General features: G+C 44.3%; 1 protein-coding gene across 17 annotated transcripts in view; it reads right to left on the bottom strand.

Moving 5' to 3' along the window:
* The window catches only part of NEK11 (NIMA related kinase 11), a 200,073-nt gene that overhangs the window by 11,512 nt on the left and 165,915 nt on the right, over window positions 1-22,646 (bottom strand). For 3 of the 17 annotated variants that reach the window (XM_065583621.1, XM_065583622.1, XR_010598374.1), the window contains one exon: window positions 11,944-12,025. The exons of 11 other annotated variants lie outside the window; for them this stretch is intronic. In XM_065583621.1, the coding sequence (XP_065439693.1) occupies window positions 11,944-12,025 (82 nt within the window). Of the gene's footprint in view, window positions 1-6,735; window positions 6,852-8,804; window positions 8,932-11,943; window positions 12,026-22,646 lie in introns of those variants that run through there. 3 more of the 17 variants (XM_065583617.1, XM_065583624.1, XR_010598375.1) reach the window with 3 other exon arrangements.

The following is a 22,646-nucleotide window of genomic DNA, read 5'->3' as shown; positions in this document are numbered from 1 at the left end:
ATTTCATTTAGCATCATAGCAACCACTGAACCGCATTCTCCTTTCTTCCTCCACCAGAAGAATGAGCAGCATTGTTTGCTTCTAAAAACAAAGTAGTTTTCACCAATCCCTTTAAGAAACTGTATTTTGGGTTACTAGCCTATATATTGTACTGAAGTAACAATATGAGATACCAGAATAATGAAATGGGAATGAACGTGCTTATATATTTGCTAGACATCAAAAATAATATTTCATCTATATCATACTAGCGAGCATTCAGCACTGCTCCTGAATAAGTTGTAGGAAATTCAGTTATTGTAAAATGTAAACTGTATTCATGTCAAATTTCGTGTAAGCATTAAACTGCCGCCTTGGCATAGAAAATAAAAGCACTCAGCTGATGTTTATTTCTGTAGGTGCAATGTTAGAATGCAGCTTGGGATCAAATATTAAAATGTATCAATAAACATTTTAAAATAGGGGCCTGGGCTAAATCAGTTAAGGCTCATAGATTCATAGGTTTTTAAGCCACCAAGCAAATTATTGGTGCCACGGAAGCCAATACCAAGCACTTCATCCCATAGAACATCCCTAATGCAGGGCCCCACTCCTTCACCTACACTAGTACAAATTATGTACATAATACCAGAGGTCCAACAAGTCTCTAATGAACCTGAGTCCCCTCTACTGGTACGGCACAAGAGAATTTCACAGGCACAGATTGCCTCTCCAGTACTGACTATAAAACAGGCTCTAGCCCCAAACAAAAAAAGCTGTGTGTATGACCAGCATTAAAGGGAACGTCTCCCTCACAAGATGCACAAAACTGAAAGCCGAGGGATTTGGTTATTACAAGGAAAACTGGTCTTGAACTAACAACAAAGAGAGGGGAGTCATGATTGAAGTGAAAACTCCCGCAAACTATATAGACTGTTAAAGTGTCAGTGCCAAAGGGCAATATTCCACCAACTTGTACTATATATAGCAAAAACTGTACTGAAAGCGATCTAAAATACTAGTTACAAAAGTCTACAAGCTAAGCTGAAGGAGTGCGGACACCAAAGCACTCTGTCTCAGGTAGGGTGACCAGACAGCAAGGGTGAAAATTCGGGATGGGGGTGGGGGGTAATAGGAGCCTATATAAGGAAAAGCCCCAAATATCGGGACTGTCCCTATAAAATCGGGACATCTGGTCACCCTAGTCTCAGGCCTAGGGCAGTAAGAAGAAACTCAAATGGCCGTTGGTCCTGCCCCACCCCAAAGTTTCTACCCTTGGAATGAGGCATGAGGCTTGTCAGGATATGCATGCAGACCAAATGGACACGACTAGCAATAAAATCTCCAATATCAGGTGTGTGGGGTGCTTGCACACCTAGCGTGGAATATACCCCAGGACAAGCACTCAGGAACAAAAGGTTGTGTGGGAATGACAAGAAGATACTATTTAATAGCAAAAAGAACAAAACCTTAATTGTGGAAGATTAGCATCTACCTTCACCTTCAACGCCCAGTGGATTTTGACTTTCATTGTTATTGTCGAGTGAAAATTTCTTCACATGATATGATAATTTTAATAATACATCCTTAATAACTTCATAATTCCTGCATTATGGCACCATAACTTGATAACACACAACTCTCTGATGCCCTGCTTGAACGACCTGTGAAGTCTAAAGCATATTTGGAACAAATTTTCCCATGGGGTGAGAAGGAATATATTATATAAGGCTTTCGACAGACAGCTGGAGAATAATATCAATATGATTCTCCAGTGGATTTCATTAACTGACTAAAATGAATTTGTAGAACAGTAATTGAAGCTGACACCTGCTCTTGAAAGGAGTGTGAATTGAAAGCTAACTGTGCTACTGCACCTACTATTGGCAGAGTCCTGAATTCTGAGATTATAAAACACTCATTGAAAAGACACAATAGATCTTTATTTTGTGCTGCATGCTCCACATCCAGTGCTGAGGACAAAAAATCATTTAACTTGTCCTGCCATTTGATTAGGCCACGTGCTGACTCCAGATCACATACCAATGATTTCATCTCATCACCTCCTATCACAGACTTGTCATTTAGGGAATCTGTTCTCCCCTTAGCTCTTCCCCTTCGGAAAAGTACTAGTAGAAACTCTAAGCCAGATATTTCAGTACATTTTAGCTTCGTTGTGCTGCCATGTACTTCCGAGGTCTGTTTTGGTAAATCTTATAAGACTCAGTAAAGTACTCAGCAAAGTACAGACATAAGCAAATACATGAGAGAGAGAGAGAGAGAGAGAGAGAGAGAGAGAGAGAGAGAGAGAGAGAGAGCATGTGCTCATGTACATGTGTGGTGGAATAGCTCCAGAGTGAGATTTAATAATAATGGATAAAGCTGCGTGTCTGTCACGGAAGTCACAGATTCTGTGACTTTCCATGACCTCAATGACTTCTGCAGTAACTAGTGCTGGCTCAGGGGCTGCCCAAGCCAGGGAGTTCCTGGGCCATCAGCAGCAGTTTGGGTGTGTCGGAGGGGCCTCAGGACTGGAGCAGGAGATTGGGGTGTGGGGCGGCACTTAACTGGGGGGAGGGACTCCCCGGCTCCCAATGGCATGTTCCAGCAGCTCCTAGGTGGAGGGGCCGGGGGCTCCACACGCTGCCCGTGCCCGCAGGCACTGCCCCAGCAGCTCCCATTGGCTGCGGTTCCTGGTCAATGGGAGCTGCAGAGCCAGCGCTTGTGGAGGGAGCAGTGTGCGGCACCCCCCTGGCTGCCCCTCCCCCTAGGAGCTGCAGGGACATGCCTGTCGGAGCCGGGTAGGGAGCCTGACAGCCCAGCCCCCCCACACACACACTCCCCGCAGCACCAGCAGGGGTCCCAGGCCGTGCACTGCCACCCGCTCCTCCCCCCCCAGCACCAGTGGGGTTCCCGGGTCATGCACCACTGCTGCCCACCGCCCCCCCGCAGCATGGGTCCTAGGCCGCATGCTGTTGCCTGCCTCCCCACCAGCACCAGCGGAGGTCCTGGGCCACTCCCCAGCACCCACAGCACCCCGGCCTGCCCCGCAGAGTACCCGTGGCCCCCTGGCCCAAGTTATAGTTAGGGGTATATAGTAAAAGTCATGGACAGGTCACAGGCTGGTGAATTTTTGTTTTGTTTTGTTTACTGCCTGCTAAAACATAGCCTTAATGATGGATAATAGTAAATTTGTGTTGATGGACTAACAGTTCAGTGAGACACTGTTTCTACTCCCTAAATGTATTGTACACACCTGACACAGAATCTCTGTCTGAATAGCAGTGATTAATATTAACAAAGTAATTAAAAAAATCAGTAAAGAAAATGGTCAATAATTGATTAACATAATACATTGTATTCCAATGCTTAGATATAAAAGCACTGAAAGCAATTATCAGTCTCTGTTCTAGTGCTGAAGAACACTGCAGTAAGACTACTAAACTGTACCATATACAATAGGTAGCATAACTGTAGCACAGAAGACCATGGGTAGCTCGTTAGAATGTTACTTTTTCAATAAAGATTTGAAAAAGATATTACCTCACCCAGCTTTCTTCAGATGGGTCATTTTAAGTGACTGCCCATTTGTTGAGCAAGAAAAAAAGATTATATATAATCTAATGGACCCGGGAATTTCACTCATGGGGTCATTTCAATCAGTCAGTATTTCTCTATTTTCTAGATTTAGTTGAAACAATTGCTAGTATCCAGGTCCTTAGTAACACCTGACACAGTCCAGAGACTAAAAAAAAAAGATCAGATGACAGTCCCCAGATTGCAAACTGTTTCTAAACCTGCTGACATTCTACGGCCTGGGTAAAATTAATTTAGTAAATATTCGGGCATTTAGCATGGTCAGTGTACAAAGACTTCCTAGATGTTGTCAGTACAACAGCATCCACCTCTGAGCTAGATGAAGCAAAAATTCTCAACACATTAGATAGATTCTTGACCCAATTTACTTTGCCTATTAATGTCTGTTGCATTTATTATACTAGAACAGACGCAGATATGTCTGAATAGTAGCTTCCTTCCATACACCACACAATTACTGCTTCTTGAACCCTGAAGTACAATGGTTGCCATTAAATGTCAACAATTACCCACAATCATCACACAAGATTTACTTAGCCCTGGTCTACACTACGAGCTTAGATAGAATTTAGCAGCGTTAGATTGATTTAACCCTGCACACATCCACACGACAAAGCCATTTTTGTCGACTTAAAGGGCTCTTAAAATCGATTTCTGTACTCCTCCCCGACGAGGGGATTAGCGCTGAAATCGACCCTGCTGGGTCGAATTTGGGGTAGTGTGGACGCAATTTGATGGTATTGGCCTCCGGGAGCTATCCCAGAGTACTACATTGTGACCGCTCTGGACAGCAGTCTCAACTCAGATGCATTGGCCAGGTAGACAGGAAAAGCCCCACGAACTTTTTGTGTCTGTCAGGGGAGGGCCAGATTTACACCTTAATGGCTTACATATTCTGTACTATGTGCAACAAACATAGCACAGTATGACAATTAAAATATATTGTGTTGAATGTACGAGAAAAAGAAACTGATTTTCCTTTCAGAAAACACTGTCATATTAGACAACTTAGTGAACATATCTATGAAAGACAAAAATGACAGAGCAAATAGGAATGCATTTGTAGTCTTACCTAGGCTCTGGCGAACAAATGAACAATATTTACATTTTAGCTAGCTAAATTATTTTCGTGCACATCTGTAAATCTTGCAGGGTCAGAATGTTGGGTTTACTAAACATTGCAATGATATGTTAAATGGCACCGTATTGAAATAGACTATTGTTAATGATGTGTGAAAACATTCTCACATTTGCAAAATATTGACAAAAATCAACTCTCTTATTAAGCTTTTTCAAGCTTGAAAACTGAATAGCTCAATCTGTGTATTATTGTGCATGCACAGCATGAGAAAAACAAGGAAAAAATCCATGCTTTTTATGCAAAATAAGATGTAACAGCCATATAATTTCCTTAATGTTGTGAATGTTATGGGCTACTTGACATTTCTTTAAAATGAGCCTAATGCATACTTGTAATAATTTGTGCTATGTACATTAGTGGAATGTAATTAATTATCAAACTGAATACAAATGATCTTGGGTATTTAACGCAGGTTCAAGCTCATCTTTCTCTATAAACAATACATGTCACAATAAAGAATTTAAGGCAGCAAAAGAGAGTGAAATATGCCATCAGTCTACAACGCTTAGCTCAATTAAGAAGTTTAAAGGATCTGAACAAGGTTTTTTTACACACACACACACACACACACACACACACACACACACACACACACACACACACACACACACACACACACACACACACTGCTTTCTTTTAGAGGTTAGAATGTGTTTCTTGTTAAGAGTCCCCGGACTCATTTAGCTCATTTTATTTCCCCAAGAAAATGTACTAAGGCTTAATAGTGGTTTTTGGCACTGTGGTTAGTAGGATCTCTAGATCTTGTGCGCCTCTGCCTACTCTGATTGCCATCTTCACTTATTTTAAATTTACTCATCATGAATTTAGTGCTGGCGAAAACTGTGGCAGTGATAGCCCTATGCATCCGAAGAAGTGAGGTTTTTACTCACGAAAGCTTATGCCCAAATAAATCTGTTAGTCTTTAAGGTGCCACCAGACTCCTTGTTGTTTTTGTAGATACAGACTAACACGGCTACCCCCTGATACTTGAGCCCTATAAAGTGACGTTCTCGCTTTATCCACAAGTATAGCTCAGAAAGGAGCAATGTAAGCTTCCCTGCCTTGCCCTGAGGACAGTCTCCAGATAAAAGGATGACCTGCAAGAATGGTCCCTACAAGTGAGAGTGCAAGTTCAATCACTGTGCACATTTAGTGGCTGGTTCAGCAACGGACTTAAGCATATCTGTAGCTTTAAGCATGAGTAGTCTGACTCAAGACAAGGGGACCATTCCTGTGCATCAAGCTATGAACATGCTTAAATGCTTTGCTGAACTGGAGTTTTATTCTTTGGCACCTCTCCTGAAAGAGCAAGCAAGGGGGCTAATTAGTACCCATTGTGCTGGTACCCTTTGTACTAAGGACTAGCAAAAGGACGACCAATTCACTTAGCCTACAGAGCTGAGTGATATATATTGGGGGAGCAGTACAGGAATGCTTTAAGTACTACGGCCCATATTATGTGCCCGATCAAAACTCCACTGAAGTGAATGGGAGTATTTCCATTGAGTGCACTGGGCTCTGGAGTAGATTTGTATTTGGTACAAAGGTATGTGATTTCATTTTCCAAAATCATCCATCTGGAACCATCCGGGAACATCATATTCACATAACCAAAAAAGACAGAAACTTGTCCTGCTTGTGTATAGAAACGGGTAGCTCGTTAAGTGAATTTACATGAGAACACCTCAATCTACCATGCTTTATTACTTTGAACACAGTATAATAATTAAAACTGCAGATCAGTTCCATCCCTTATTAAACTCATTCAGTTTTTTCAGTATTTGCCAATGCTTCCTGCTAAATAAACAAAAGATCACAAACTACATGTCTGGTACTATTTATGGGTTCCTATTTATACCAGTGGCAGATGCCATAAAGCTGAAAAACAAGCTAAATGAAAGGCATCCCTCTGCATTATTTGGGTGCACAGAAGGAATAGTCTTCACATTTTTAAAGATGACATAATTTCAAACTCAAAATACAGACTGTTTTTCCTGTTGAGCAGATACAAATTATACCTGTAAATGTGAATCCTGAGGTGCATTAATTCTGTTTCCGTCACTCTGTGTGTGACTCTGCATGTATTCAACGGAAATGGGGAAGTCTCTGGTAATGCATTTCCTTCTAGAGAAAACTGGAATTAATCAAGCATTTTGATGTATTTCTTGTATAGGGGCTTGTCATCAGGTCTGGTCTGTGACTCAGCTTGTAACCAGTCTCTTGGGAGTGACCCCTTAGCGTGCTGTGCCCTAAGGAACCACTTAGCTCTATGGGGGGCAGGCCCGTGGCTTCCAAGGGTACATCTACACTGTGATAAAAGACCGGTGGCTTGTGAGGCTCGGGTTGTAGGGCTATAAAATTGCAGTGTCGATGCTCAGGCTGGAGCCTGGGCTCTGAGACCCTCCCCATCACAAGGTCTCAGAGCCCGAGCTCCGAGAGCCTGAATTCTACACTACAATTTTTAACCCCCCAGCCAGAGCCTTGCAAACCTGAGTCAGCTGCCCTGGGTGCTGAGATTCAGTGCCATGGGGAAGCGGGGGGGTGTCACAGTGTAGACATACCCCAAGACTGAGATGGGGCCTTTGGCACCAGCGAATGCTGTCGCACTCCGTGGCTACCTGCAGCGAATCTAGCCAAGCCAGAGTCCTGTTTTACTGTACCCTTTCAGGCTGCAATGCTCTCAATGAGTGTTTATAACAACACAGGCAGCTGTTTCAGGAGAAGGGAACCATTTATTAGTCACCTGGCCTACAGAATTTCTTCTTTACCAGCTCAGCTCTGCGGCTGACACAGTAGGGGTGGGATAGAGCCAAGGTTTCACTCCCTGTCCTTCTCCACCCACCTGCTCTGAGACAGGATGGAGTACCAGGCCTGCAGCACCAACTCACTCCCACATGCCAGAACCCTGGGTCTGGGTAACCTGTGTAAGGGGAGTTCTTTCTCCCTCTTATGCTCCTGATCAGGCATGCAGTCCAACCTACAATCTTGCCCTATCTTTTTATAAAGCAACCAGCAAAATTAAAATATCTAAGGCACAAAATTAAGTATGTGTTTAACTTTAAGTACACGAGCAGTCCCACTGATGGTAATGTGCTTAAAGTGAGGCTTATGTTTCCCTGGTTTGTTGACTAAGAGCCTACATAATTAACAGAAAAAGAAGTGCATCTTTAAACTATGTGCGAGAGAGACTTTGGGCTTGTCCACCTGTCCACGTGGAACAAGTGGAGGCACTTTAATAGTTAATGAATGCACTCTGATCTGGTCCTCTTTGAAATGGGACTAGATCATAGTGCATTAACAAACTGTTAATATACATCAAAAGGATCCACATGGACAGTTAGAGCTAGTGCAGGATAGATTCCCACCCCAGCTTGTCAGGACCTAATTGTTCATGAAGACAAGCCCTCAGTCCGTGTGCAACTGAGAGGATGTATATGTAAATGACTCGTAAGATTAGACCACTGGAAGCAAAACAAAAAAAAAGTTAACTATATTTTAAAAGCTTCTTTTGTCATAATGCAGAAATTATTACTTTAAAATATAGGTAAAGTGCTGAACTAAAATACAGAAGTGCTAAATGTACATTTGAGAGAGAATTTAGTGCCCATGAAAGTTCCTGGACTACTAGCACTGCAGAATGATGTCCTCTATTCAGATGCAAAAATCAGTTATGGCTCAGGCAGTGACAGGGTGTATTTCCTCTCCAGTAATTAGTGTCCATTCAAATATCAACCTCTAAAGTGAGTGCCAGCAAGCACCAAACATAGTGCTGTTTTTTTGAACATGGACACTTTTCTATTGGGAGCATTGGCTTAATGCTATTCTCATTAATGTCAATGGTAAAACACCAATGACAGCAACATTAGGCCAATGACAAGCACCTTTGAAAATCCACCCAACTGCTGTTAAAAAAAAAAGTCAAACCTACTAGACTCCTTACCCCAATCCTTTGGAAACATGCACAAACAATTTAGAAAACCTGTTCCTTAGTTTAGGCATAATCTGAGACGCTAATCTTAAAGACTATATGGTGCTCATTCATTTATGTCACTTGACCTTTCTTTCTGAATTTTTAAGAGAAATAACACATTCGATGCCAACATCACAAACACAAACAGCACATATACTTACTATTCATGAATCTAAACCAACAGTGCCATGAGCAATCACAAGACCAGAACAAAAATATCACCAAATGCTTTTCTCTGCAGCGCCTGAAAGACAATTTTACTTACACTCAGCAGGTGATGATGAAGTCTTTTGCCTGATCATGGTATGCTGCTGTGTGCAAGACTTTGGGAACTGAATAAGAGGCATTTACTGCTGTGCTCTAGGATCTTAATTTTCTTAAAATTTGGGGCATAAAAGCCCTTTCTTTTTACCCATATACATTTTATTGAATTCTTACCTGCACATCTATTCAACTGAGTCATTGTATGTGTTCATGGATACCTTTGTAAAGGAGCATGAAACACTGCATTTATAGTCCTTTCTCCCTTTTAATGTTTTTATTCCTTTTGATATTTTCAGGATCAAAAGAAAAAGATATGCATTCTATTTTGTATATATTCTGTTATTCTAAAGCCAGCCATATTCAATAAGGCCCAAATCCCGATCCTGCAAGCAAAGCCCAAGAAAGAGAGTCCTGCACATAATACTGGGAAGGCTTCAGGGGAACAAAATCCTTGTTCTTTGGCACAGATGGGCTGCAAATGCTATAACCCTCTAAGAGTTGGAATAGTGAATGTGACCAACTTCACCTCACCCCCAAAAAAGGCTTTTGCTGCCAATAGCTGTCTTGTTCCTTGTCCACCTACATTATTCCCTTCCACAATGAGACATGAACCCTTGTATGGAGATCTTCTCTGTGGCACATAGGGAATTACAGTTCTTCTGCATGGGATCTCCACTGCTTTATCCACCATTACACACCAGCACCATAGCTTTAAAATTACTTTTGGCCTTAATGCTCCAGATTAGTCAGGTACAGGATTAGGATTTAAAGACTCTACCCTCCGCTTAGAAAGATGGGACATTCATAGATTCATAGATTTTAAGGCTAGAAAAGACCATTTTGATCATCCAGTGTGACTTGTATTACGCAGGCTTTAGAACCTCACCTGGCAACTCCTGCATCAAGCCCATAAATTCTGATTGACCTAGAGCATATCTTTTAGATAGATACCCAGTCTTGATGCAAAGACACCATGTGATAGAGACTCCACCACATCCCTAGGTAAGTTGTTCCAATGGTTAGTTACCACCACTATTAAAAATATGTGTCTTATTTCCAGTCTGAATTTGTCTAGTTTCAGCTTCTAGCCACTTTGTCTGCTACATAAAAGAGACCTTTCCTATCAAAAAAATCTTCTCTCCGTGGATGTTCATATAGAAAGTGATCCAGTCACCTCTTATCCTGGTCTTGAAAAAACTTCGTAACTTTCCCTTGGTTATATAATCACACCACATCTTGGGAAGCACTTAAGAATATCCCCAGAAACCTTCCAGATACATGGCAGCACACATCACCTATCTTTTTCAAAATGAAACAAAGAACAGTTATGCACTTTATGGTAACTGTGGTTCTTCGAGATGTGTTGTCCACATGGGTTCCACTCTTGGTGCACATGCACCTCATGCACTCCAGATCAGAATCTTTTGGCCAGTGGGGCCATGCCTGTGCCCTGAGTGCCCTTACAGCCACCCAGCAGAGGGCAGAGCAGGGGCCAACTAGCCCTCAGATCCTTCGCCAACAGAGAAAGCAAGTGCTATCAAGCTCAGTAATAGTGGGGAAGGAGGGCAGGTTGTGGAACACACTGAGAGAACACATCTCAGAGAACAATAGTTACTGTAATGTGAGTAACCGGTCCTTCTTCGAGTGATTGTCCATATGTATTCCACTCTTGGCAACTCACAAGAGGTGCCCTCATGTAAGAAGGAGGCACTCGGCATCTACTTAAACAGAGATTGCAAAAGAAGGTCTGCCAGAACAGGCAGCAGATCTAGATGCCAGGACCAAAGAAAAGAATTTAGTAAATGTATGTACTGAACCTCAGGTGGCTGCTTCACAAATTTCAGCAATGGGAACAATGCTGCAGAAGCTGCTTGTGCTCTGACAGAGTGGGCTCTTGCCTGGGCAGAGGATTCTAGTCTAGCGACACAGGTACCATTGGACAGTCTTTGGGACAATGTAGCTTGTCCCTTCATTCTTTCAGCAAAAACAAGAAATAACTTTAGTGAGATCCTAAAGGAGTTAGTTCTATTCAAATAAAAAGACAGGACTCTAGGGACATCTAATGTGTGACGCCTAGACACCCCCCTACCTTGGGTAGAATATTGCTTATGAGGCACATTGGTAAATATATCCTTTGGCTCAGATGAAACTCTGAGAGGACTTTGGGCAAAATCTTTGTTGGTAGAGATGGAAAAAAAGGAACCACCTTGAAAATGTCACCAATTTAATAATAATAGGACTCCTTGAGGTACTTGAACCGCCATGTCTATGTCATGTCTGCTTGGGTGGTAAGTGGACTTCAACCACCCTTTCAAAAAAACAATGATGGTGAAGTCTAACCTACTGAGTCTCACACAGGCACAAGGTCACGCAGCCTAACATTCCTAGACAAGTCCTGACTGTTGTCAGTGGATTTGGCTAACTGATTTATGAGGTCTGACAATGGGGCAAACCTGCTTCAGGGTAAAGATCCTCTCGCTGTTGCAGAGTCTGGAAGTGCTCCTGCAAAGTCTATTTTTTGCATCGGCAGGAGTGAGGATGTCTGTTGATTGGGAGCCCTGGAGTGGGGAAGAGCTGGAGTGCCAATGCTTGCTGCCTATGACTTGCTGAGGAGAGCGTCCCCAAATCAGCCAGTCATCAAGGGACAAACCAGAATGCCTTGTTTCCTAAAATGAGCTGCTATGACAGGCAGATCTTTTGTGAAAACTCTTGGGGCTGTTGACAGTACTCTGGACAGGGAGTGTGAAGTCCCCTCTGCACATCTTAAGTATCTTCTGTGAGCAGGATGGATTAATACACTGAAATACGCATCCTGGAGGTGGAGAGCTGCAAGCCAGTCTTGAGGATCTAAGATAGGGAGTACTGAGGCCAGGCTCACAATTCTGAACTTGAACTGGTGAACAATGATGTTGAGTTCTCTGCTGTCCAGAACAGGGCACGAGCATCCTATTCTATTTGGAAAGAAAAGGAAATAAAACCCCTTCCCACTGACCAGATGAGGAACTTCTTCTATTGCTTGAAGAGTGAGGAGGGGTTCCACCTTTTGTTGCAACAGTCTCTCAAGAAGATAGTCCCTGAAAAAGGATGGAAAATGTAGGTGATGAGTAGGAATTGCTTGAAACTGAATTGAATAGCCTGTTTCAGTGTTCTTGAGGACCCACTGGTCAGTGGTAATGCTGTTCCAAGCTCCTCCAAAATAAATCGACTGATCTCCTAATGGGGTTCCCAACAACTCTCAACACAACCACCAAACTGTTTTGAAGCTGGTGTCTGCCTTATTGAAGTTGCAGTAGAAGAAGAAGAAGGCCTTCTCCAATGAAACTTCTGTTTCTCTCTAGGCAGTTTGGAGGGTCTTTGGTATGGCTGATTGTCAAGGTGTCCTGTAGTAGTTCAAGAGCATGGGTACCAACTTCAGGGCAGACTGTTAAGAAGCAGGGCACAAAATCCAAATTGGTTGTGTGTTCTATACTTAGATTTCAACAACCAAGTATCAAGTGTAAATTCCTCAAGCACTATAACAGCCTTAACATGGAGTCACAGACAGTCCTCTTGTGTACTCCGGTCTGTGTTGCCACCCAGGTAAGCTTGCCTATGTGACAGATGGCCCCTTACACCAAAAATCACAATAATATTCAGGTTATTCCCAGTCCCAAAAGACTAGTCACTTATCCCAGGTCAATTTCACATTAAATCTCACACCAAGGACAACACTTGTAGCTAATCCAATAATAAACTATCAAAAGATTTATTAACTAGGAAAAGGAAATAAGAGAGCCATTTACAAGGTTAATGCAAGTAAACACATACACACAAATGAGTCCCAATTTTAATTTTCCAAAACTAATAGAAGCTTCTATAACAGGGGTGGGCAAACTTTTTGGCTTGAGGGCCACATCTGGGTATGGAAATGATATGCTGGGCCATGAATGCTCACGAAATTGGGGGTTGGAGTGCAGGAGTGGGTGAAGGCTCTGGCTGGGGGTGCTGGCTCTGGCGTAGGGCTGGGGATGAAGGATTGGGGGTGCAGGAGGGTGCTCCGGGCTGGGACTGAGGGGTTCGGAGGGCGGGAGGGGGATCAGGGCTGGGGCAAGGACATGTGAGAGAGGAGGGGTGCAGGCTCTGGGCAGCGCTTACCTTAAGCAGCTCCCAGAAACAGCAGCATGTCCCCTCTCCAGCTCCTACGCGGAGGCGCGGCCAGGCGGCTTTGCGTGCTACCCCGTCTGCAGGTGCCACCTCTGCAGCTCCCATTGGCCGCGGTTCCCATCCATGGCATGCACGGAGCGGGGAAAGCCTCAGACCCCACGCCCCGGCTGGAGCTCGATGGTCGGATTAAAACGTCTGAAGGGCCGGATGTGGCCCCCAGGCTGTAGTTTGCCCACCCCAGTTCTATAATAAGCAAGTTTTATGTGTCCTTTAGGGCTAATCCTGGCAAGCACTGAGGATCTTTTGCTTGTGCTTAGTAATGCTTGCTCCCTCAGAGTCCAACCAGCATAAAAGATACAGTTCCTCCTTCTTAGGACTTTTTGTTCCTTTCCTCCTTCTGCTTCGAATTGCAAATTCAGCTGTTGGGAGGAATTCCCTTGCACGTCTCAACACCAGATGAATTACTGTGGAACATCTCAGGACAAAACATTTTGTTGATTGTTCCCCCTTCACCTCCTCCCCCACTGAAGATATCTTCACTGTGGAAAACAATAAAGGGGACTCCAGAAGGGCTGAAACAGTTAAACCACCCAGTGCTGTAAACTTCTGTACCAAAGTTGTTGGTATCAAGAGTAACAAATTGGAAAAGGTGCCGATGCGGCCAATACCAAAAAATTGGTATCCCACTGCCAGTACTGAGAGCTCAGAGGCAGTCCAGACTGTACCAAAAGCAGCTTGTGACTGATGTTTAGACGGTACTGAAGCATGGGATTGGCATCACTATGGGTGCCAAAGGGGCTTAGGTCAGGCCTTAAGCTACCTTTATTTAAAGTGGGAAAAAGAGATGTTTTCCTCTTTCTTTTGCTAGGTCCCTGGAATGGAGACCAGCACCTGTGCTCAGTGCCATCCCTAGAGGGGTGCGGGGCCTGGGACATAGGCGCTGACTTTCTATCTGCCGGGGGGTGCTCCCTGCCAGCTCTGCTCAGGATCTGCCCCACCTCTTCCCCACCCAGTTCCGCTCCCTCCCTTGAGTGTGCTGTGCCCTCACTCCTCTCCCCTCGCCCCCAGCACCTCCCGTCGCGGCAAAACAGATGATTGCCAGTATGCGTGGGGAGGGAGGAGGAGGCGCTGATTGGCAGGGCCCGCCAGCAGGCATTGGGGGGGGGAGGATGGTAGGGGGGTTCCTCCTCACCCTCCCCACCTGCCCGCCTCCCACTTCACCTCCCCACCCGCCTCCTCACGAAGGTCACCCCAATTTGCCATTCCCTAGGGACAGCTCTGCATGTTCTCCTTAGAGGAACAGTGCTGCGTCCTACTACTTTTGGCAGCAGAGGAAGGGCTTATCTTCACTATGGGGGAGATCAACTCTGCTGCAATCAATGCAGTGGATGTTGATTTAGCGGGTTTAATGAAGATTTGCTAAATTGACAGCAGAACACTCTCTGGTCGACCCCGGTACTCCACCTCTCTGAGAAGAGCAAGGTAAGTTGACCAGAGAGGATCTCCCATCAACGCAGCGCAGTGAAGACATTGGGGTAAATCAAATAAGCTACGTCAACTCCAGCTACGTTATTCACATAGCTGGAGTGGGGTAACTTAGGTTGACTTACCCTGGTAGTGATGATAAGCCCGAAGACTTGATAGGAGGAGCATCTGAGGAATGCTTCAGTGAAGAAACAGGAGCCCTGGAGGTTAGCCCAGAGCCAGTGACTGCTGGGGCACTTTCAGTGGAGGATACTCAGAGCCAGAAGGGGTTTGTTAGCTGGGATCTGAAGCAGATCTCATTGATTTGTCCAAAAAAAGAGAGAATCCCTCACTAATCAAGTTTGTTTGGAGAATGAATGACAAACAGAACCTTTCTCAGTGATATGCCCCTCACTGAGACCAAACAAACATTTTGAGTGTCTATCATTGAGGGGTACCGCTGCCTCACAAGATGAACAACACTGAGACCCAGGGGATTTTCATTGAACCATGAAGCTGCCCACCCACTACCAGGTAAACAAACACTCAGAAAAAAGTTCACTTAAACTAAAACCTAATAAAACTATTTTCCTAACTAACTAGGAACAACACTACTAGGGTGACTATATATGAACAAATTCATTTTAATGAGCACAAATGCAAGAGACAGTGACACGGCTCTCTCAGTTCTGTCTCATTGCCATGGCGGTAAGACGGAACTAAGGGACAGTTAGCTCCACTCTGTCCTTTGAGTCCTTTCGAGGGGTGATGCAGGACCATTGAAGGTGCAGGTATGGCCTCAAAAGACACTGCTGACCAAAAGATCCCAGTCTTCAGTGTCTGGGATGCATGCGCACCGTGACGTTGAATCCATGTAGATAATCACTCAGAGAAGGAAAATTAGTTTCCCTAAATATGGCAAACTGTGGTTGGGTATCTGAGTTATTATATTCAAAAAGCTCAGTGACTTCATTCTACATTCCTGTAAAGACTGAGTATCAGAGGGGTAGCCGTGTTAGTCTGAATCTGTAAAAAGTAACAGAGGGTCCTGTGGCACCTTTAAGACTAACAGAAGTATTGGGAGCATAAGCTTTCGTGGGTAAGAACCTCACTTCTTGCATCTGAAGAAGTGAGGTTCTTACCTACGAAAGCTTATGCTCCCAATACTTCTGTTAGTCTTAAAGGCGCCACAGGACCCTCTGTTACTGTAAAGACTGAGATGTTCTTTTAGCACCATCTCCAGGCATCCTCTAATATGAATACACTACAAAAATCCCTGTGCACCGATATAGCCAAATCTGCTTATATTAGTACCCTGATAAACAGCATGTCTATGCACTGCCAGGGAACGGAGTCACTGCAATACTTTGTAATGACTCCAAACAATGAATACATGACATCTATTCGATTGACTGTCCTGCCTGATGTTGTCTGCAAGCCCATTCACATTATTTACAGAGGTCAATTAACATTTGCTACCACACGCTTTTTGCAGTTTCACCCTCTGTTGACTAAATGAGTTTCTTTCATTAATGTAATTTGTAGTGTTTGTCGTGTACAATGCTTACCTTTAAAGCAATTCATAAAATAAAAGAGTATCTCTCAGCACAAAGTATTCCTACAAGCATCAGATAACGGGAAGAATCATTAATTGGCAGGCTTCTGGTTCCATAAAAAAATGTACCAGTTACAAGGATTCCACCACACTTATATTCCATCCTTATTGATCTTACTTTCTATGCCCCAAAGAGGACTCTTGATCGACTGAGTTTTTATGATAACAAAATATACAATCTCTCTCTTTTATTGGAGCCTGTCAACTGGAAGGCCCTACAGTAAGGTTTGAAAGTTGCAATTTCCTGAGTGAAACTGAACACCACAACTCTGAATTATATTAATCTTGCTCTAAGCATTGTCTTGCACAGATTTGCAGTGCATTATACGCTGGGTTTTTTTTTTAGGGGAGAACAGAACAGCTGATACTTGATGGTCCCCTTCTGGCCAGACACATACACCTATTCACCCAACCTGTTTTGTATTACCCCACCTACAATACTCTAAGCATGCATTGTTCACACAAAGGAGGTTGCTGTGATCCCCGTGTGTGTATTTGCATGTGTGCTGCTTATCAGCCTTTTCCTTCCACCTGCACTTCCATCCCCATTTTCTTGCAATTAACACACTGTCTCACCTTTGCATGTTCAGACAGTGGCATGGTGCACAGCGTACAATGGGCAAGGGGCCTAGAACGCTGTAACCACAGACAAGTCCTTTACATGCTTACATAATTAAGTGGTTACTTTGACTTATAAAAATAGGTTCTGATTTTAATTTACAAAAAGGCCCCTTTATGCTTCTCTGGCAGCGTAAAGGGGCCACAGTGTAAAAAACCATCATTCTCAATATGTTAAACCAGGGTTTTCACCAAAATGAGTGTGTTTATTAAAATATTTTGGGGCCATGTTGTTTTCAAGCTAGTATAGCATAGCACTCTCTTAACATTTCTTTCTCAATTTTTAACTTACACAAGGAGCCCATCCTACAAGTTTCTGGGTGCCAAGAAATATTTTACATTACACATGGTCTGACTCAGCACCCCTTGGAAACTGACAAATACTGTTTGTTGGAAAATATACCTTTATTTTTAAATAGCTTAGCAAGACCATGGTCCAAAAGCTTAACCCAGCAAGCAGCAACATCTTCAAGGGCACAGATAATGAAAATATGGTCTACAAGTGTAAGTTTTGTCTGGTATCCTGCACAGAGAGTAATTTGGCAGAGCTCTATTTTTTTCAGCTAGAAATGAAAGACATCTAAAGACATATCAAGATATCTTTAATAGCGCAGATTTATCCTGTAATTCCATTTGCCTGCAGGGTGAAGTCTGCGAGGTTATTGGGTATTTTGTCTAACCAAACTCACCTCTGAACCACTGGGCACATGATGCATGTGTCACTCTCAAAAGTGCTCTCCACGAAAGTGGTACTGACAAGAATCAGATTGGCCAATGTTGAGTGACCTCAGTACTATGGCCAATCCAGGAAGTGAAATCCTAGGGAGATGGTACATTTAGGACTGCTGTAAAACAGGATGGCCTCAGCTGGTTCAGGGTGACCATCAGTAAGAGAGTATTTGGTACCTACTTCTCTTGGGCGTTTTAATGTAGCACAGTGTTTTAAGTAGTGCATCAATGTTATAATGTTGGGTTCTTTTTCTGTAGAGGTTTCAATTAAATAACTAATATCACTAATAATTTGTATTTATTATTTGTATTCTGGTAACACCCAGAATGTGCTAGGCACTGTCCACACACACACAGGAAAACACTGTCCTAGTCTGGAAGAACTCACAATTTAAGATCAGCTGAAACGTTAGACTCATAGACTTTAAGGTCAGAAGGGACCATTATGATCATCTGGTCTGACCCCCTGCATGCTGCAGGCCATAAAACCGTCCCTACCCCTTCCCTGGACTCTGCTGTTGAAGTCCCCAATCCTGTTTTTAGTGACTTCCATCGGCAGAGACCCTCCTGCTAGAGATCCCTGCCCCATGCTGCGGAGGAAGGCGAAAAACCTCCAGAGGCTCAGCCAATCTGCCCTGGAGGAAAATTCCTTCCCGACCCCAAATGTGGCGATCAGTAAGACCCCGAGCATATAGGCAAGAGTCTCCAGCCCGACCCCGTTAGCCATTATACTATTTACCCACCATTGCTTGGCTTTCCTTGACTACTATGTTTTACCATTAAACCATTCCCTCCATAAACTTATCTAACTTTATCTTAAAACCAGACAGGTCCGTCGCCCCCACCGTTTCCCTCGGTAGGCCGTTCCAATATTTCACCCCTCTAACGGTTAGAAACCTTCCTCTAATTTCAAGTCTGAACTTCCCCACGGCCAGTTTGTATCCATTCGTTCTGGTATCCACGTTAGTACTAAGCTGGAATAATTCTTCTCCCTCCCTTGTATTAATCCCTCTAATATATTTAAAGATAGCAATCATATCCCCTCTCAGCCTTCGCTTTGTCAGACTAAACAACCCAAGCTCCTCTAGTCTCCTTTCGTACGACAGCTTTTCCATTCCTCTGATCATCCTAGTGGCCCTTCTCTGCACCCATTCCAGTTTGAGTTCATCTTTTTTAAACATGGGAGACCAGAACTGCACACAGTACTCCAAATGAGGTCTCACCAACGCCTTGTACAACGGAAGCAGGACCTCCTTATCCCTACTAGATATACCTCGCCTAATGCATCCCAAGACAGCATTGGCTTTTTTCACCGCCACGTCACATTGTCGACTCATAGTCATCCTGCGGTCTACAAGAACCCCTAGGTCCTTCTCCTCTTCCGTTACTTCTAACCAATGTGTCCCCATCTTGTAACTAAAATTGTTATTAGTCATCCCCAAATGCATCACCTTACACTTTTCACTATTAAATTTCATCTTATTTCTGATACTCCAATTCACAAGCTCATTCAAGTCTCCCTGCAGGATATCCCTATCCTCCTCCGAATTTACAACGCCTCCCACCTTTGTATCATCCGCAAACTTTATCAGCCCACTCCTGCAATCGGTTCCGAGGTCAGTTATAAATAGATTAAATAAAATGGGTCCCAAAACCGAACCTTGAGGCACTCCACTAGTAACCTCCCTCCAACCTGACAGTTCACCCTTTAATACAACCCGCTGCATTCTCCCCATTAACCAATTCCTTATCCACCTCTGGATTTTCATATCGATCCCCATGTTTTTCAGTTTAACTAATAATTCCTCATGGGGTACAGTATCAAACGCTTTACTGAAATCCAGGTATATTAGGTCCACCGCATTTCCCTTATCTAATAAATCCGTTACTTTCTCAAAGAAGGAGATCAGATTCGTTTGGCACGATCTGCCTTTCGTAAAACCATGTTGTAATTTATCGCAATTGCCACTACCCTCCAGGTCCTCAACTAGTTTCTCTTTCAGAATTTTCTCTAATACCTTGCACACTACAGATGTTAAACTAACAGGCCTGTAGTTACCCGGATCACTTTTTTTCCCTTTCTTGAAAATAGGAACCACATTAGCTATTCTCCAGTCTAACGGGACCACCCCCGAGTTTACAGATTCATTAAATATTATCGCTAACGGGCCTGCTATTTCCCGCGCCAATTCCTTCAATATTCTCGGATGTAGATCGTCCGGTCCTCCCGACTTAGCCCCATTAAGGCGTTCAAGTTTTGTTTCTACCTCGGATACGGTAATCCCCCATCCTGAATGCCCCTCTGTAGTGGTGCTAGTATCCCTAATACCTTCATTGGCCTCATTAAACACCGATGCAAAATATTCATTAAGATATTGCGCCATGCCTAGATTGTCTTTAATCTCCTCTCCGGCAATAGACTTCAGCGGTCCCACTTCTTCTTTCTTTGCTTTCTTCCTATTTATGTGGCTGTAAAACCTCTTACTACTGCTTTTAATTCCCCTCGCTAGGTCCAACTCTACACGGCCTTTGGCCTTTCTCACTCTATCTCTACATTCTCTGACTTCACTTAGGTACATTTCCTTACTGATCCCTCCCCTCTTCCACTCTTTATACGCTTTCTGTTTTTTCCTAATAGCCCCTTTGAGTCGGTCGCTCATCCAGCTCGGTCTAAATCTCTTGCTTAGTAATCTTTTTCCCTTTTTTGGAATACAGGCCTCCGACAGCTCATGCATCTTTAACTTAAAGTAATCCCAGGCTTCTTCTGCCTTTAAATCCATTAATACGTTTGCCCAATCCACTTCCCTTACCAGTCCCCTTAATTTGTTAAAATTGGCCTTTTTAAAATTATAAACCCTAGTCTTTGATTTAATTCTGTTACTCCTTCCATGTATTTTAAACCGAATTAGCTCATGATCACTGGAGCCCAAATTGTCCCCTACTACCACTTCCTCAACGAGGTCCTCACTACTTACCAGAATCAAATCTAAAATGGCCTCCCCCCTCGTCGGTTCAGTTACCACTTGATGGAGGAATTGATCAGCAAGCACTTCTAGGAAAATCTGAGCCCTGTTATTGCTACTAGCGTTTGTTCCCCAATCTATATCCGGGAAGTTAAAGTCCCCCATAATTACACAGTTTCTGTTAGTAATTACTTCTCTAAACACATTAAATAGTTCCTTATCCATATCCTGGGTCGATCCCGGCGGTCTATAGCACACTCCAAGCACTATCCCCGGAGAGGCTCTAGTAGTCCTATTACCCAGTGTGAGTATTGCCCAGACAGACTCTGTGTTATCTAATCCATCAACTATTATTTCTTTACAGTTTATTTCACTATTGACATACAAGGCCACCCCCCCCACCTTTACCTTTGTTCCGGTCTTTCCTAAACAGTGCATACCCCTCCATACCTGTGTTCCAGTCGTGACTGCCATTCCACCACGTTTCTGTTATTCCTACGATATCTGGTTTCAGTTCTTGGACCAAGAGCTCCAATTCCTCCATTTTATTACCTAGGCTTCTGGCATTGGTGTATAAACACCCTAATGTATGTCGTTTAGCCTGTCTCCCATTAGCAGCACTATATGTTGCGGGCCTCCTTGTGTCCGTCCCCCCTGTCCTTCCTATGTCCAATCTTATCTCCCCGGCTATGTCTCCTCTCCTTTTACTCACCTTTTCCATACTGGAATCTGGCGTGGAGATTAACTGTGCATCTCCCAACCGTCTCCCCAAACTTCCTAGTTTAAAGCTCTTTTGATTAGATGAGCCAGCCTCCCTCCCAGAAGTCTATTTCCTTCCCTACTCAGGTGAAGCCCATCCCGCGAGAACAGGTGTCTGTCCCCGAAAGCCTCCCAGTGGCCATACATCCCAAAGCCCTCCTTATAGCACCACTCCCTTAGCCAACTATTTATTCTCACAATCCTATCAGCCCTTTGCTGCCCTTCCCTTGGAACGGGCAGAATCCCACTAAAGATAATCTGAGCCTCTATCTCCTTGAGCGTCTTCCCCAGCCTGGCATAATCTCCCTTGATCCTCTCTAACGAGAACCTAGCCGTGTCATTCGTTCCCACATGAAGGATTATCAAGGGGTTCTTACCTGCTCCTTTTAGGATCCTTTTCAACCGCAGGTCCACATCGCGTATCTTTGCGCCCGGGAGACAGCACACCCTTCTATTCTCCGGGTCCGCCCTGGTCACAGGCCTGTCCAATCTCCTCAGTAAAGAGTCTCCAATCACATACACCTGCCGTTGCCTAGCAACAGTGCGATCTAGTAATCTAGTCTCCGATCCCTCTAGTCCTGACCTGTGCCTGTTCCTATCTTCCCTTATGCTCCCCCTTATGCCTTCCTGAATCCTCCCGGGGCCCAGAATTGGTGCTGTCTCCATCAACTCCTCCCCTCTCTCTCTTGGACTAGCTGCTCTTCTCTTCTTTCTCACCCTTCCACCTTCAGTCGCCACCTGCTGCCCCTCCACCTTGCTATCCAAACACTCGAACCTATTCCTGAGTTCTATTCCCCCCTCACTGGCCCTTCTTTTCCTTGGCCTACTTCTCACAGTCACATGCTTCCACCTCCCATGTTCTCCCCCCTCCATTCCCCTCTCACCGTCCTCTACCTCTGCCTCTACCTCCACCACAGGGCATTCTCCTTCAGCCCCCCCTTGCCTTTCCTCCATCAGCTGCTCAAACCCCCGCCTAAACTCCACCAGGGTATCTACCTGCATCTGCAGCCCCTTAATCTTTTCCTCCAGTAACACTATCAGGCGACACTTCATACACACATACCTTTGTTCCAGGTCTCCTGCTAGGACTATATACATACCACAGCTCCCACATGTCGCCATCTGCATTCTGTCTGCTGCTGCTGCTTGGCTCATGGCTACTGCAGTCTCTGCCCACAACACCTGGGGACACGGAGCACAGACCACACCGCGCCCTCCTGCCTCCCCCTTTACCTCCCCCTGCAAACTTCCCTTGTTAGCCGCCCTGTTTGCTGCCGCTGCTCGCAGCTGTACCGCTGCCTGGCTGGGCGGCCGCTTTTATGGGCCCCTTAATCAGCCAAGCCCCGCCCCCTACTCAGGGCTCGGCGTCCTTCCCAGCACCCAGCCCCTGCAGGCCCCTACAAA

Source organism: Chrysemys picta, chromosome 2 (genome assembly GCF_011386835.1).
Source record: "Chrysemys picta bellii isolate R12L10 chromosome 2, ASM1138683v2, whole genome shotgun sequence".
Lineage (NCBI taxonomy): Eukaryota > Metazoa > Chordata > Testudines > Emydidae > Chrysemys > Chrysemys picta.
The sequence above is the reverse complement of the archived record's forward strand: the minus strand, read 5'-3'. Positions and strand labels throughout refer to the sequence as shown.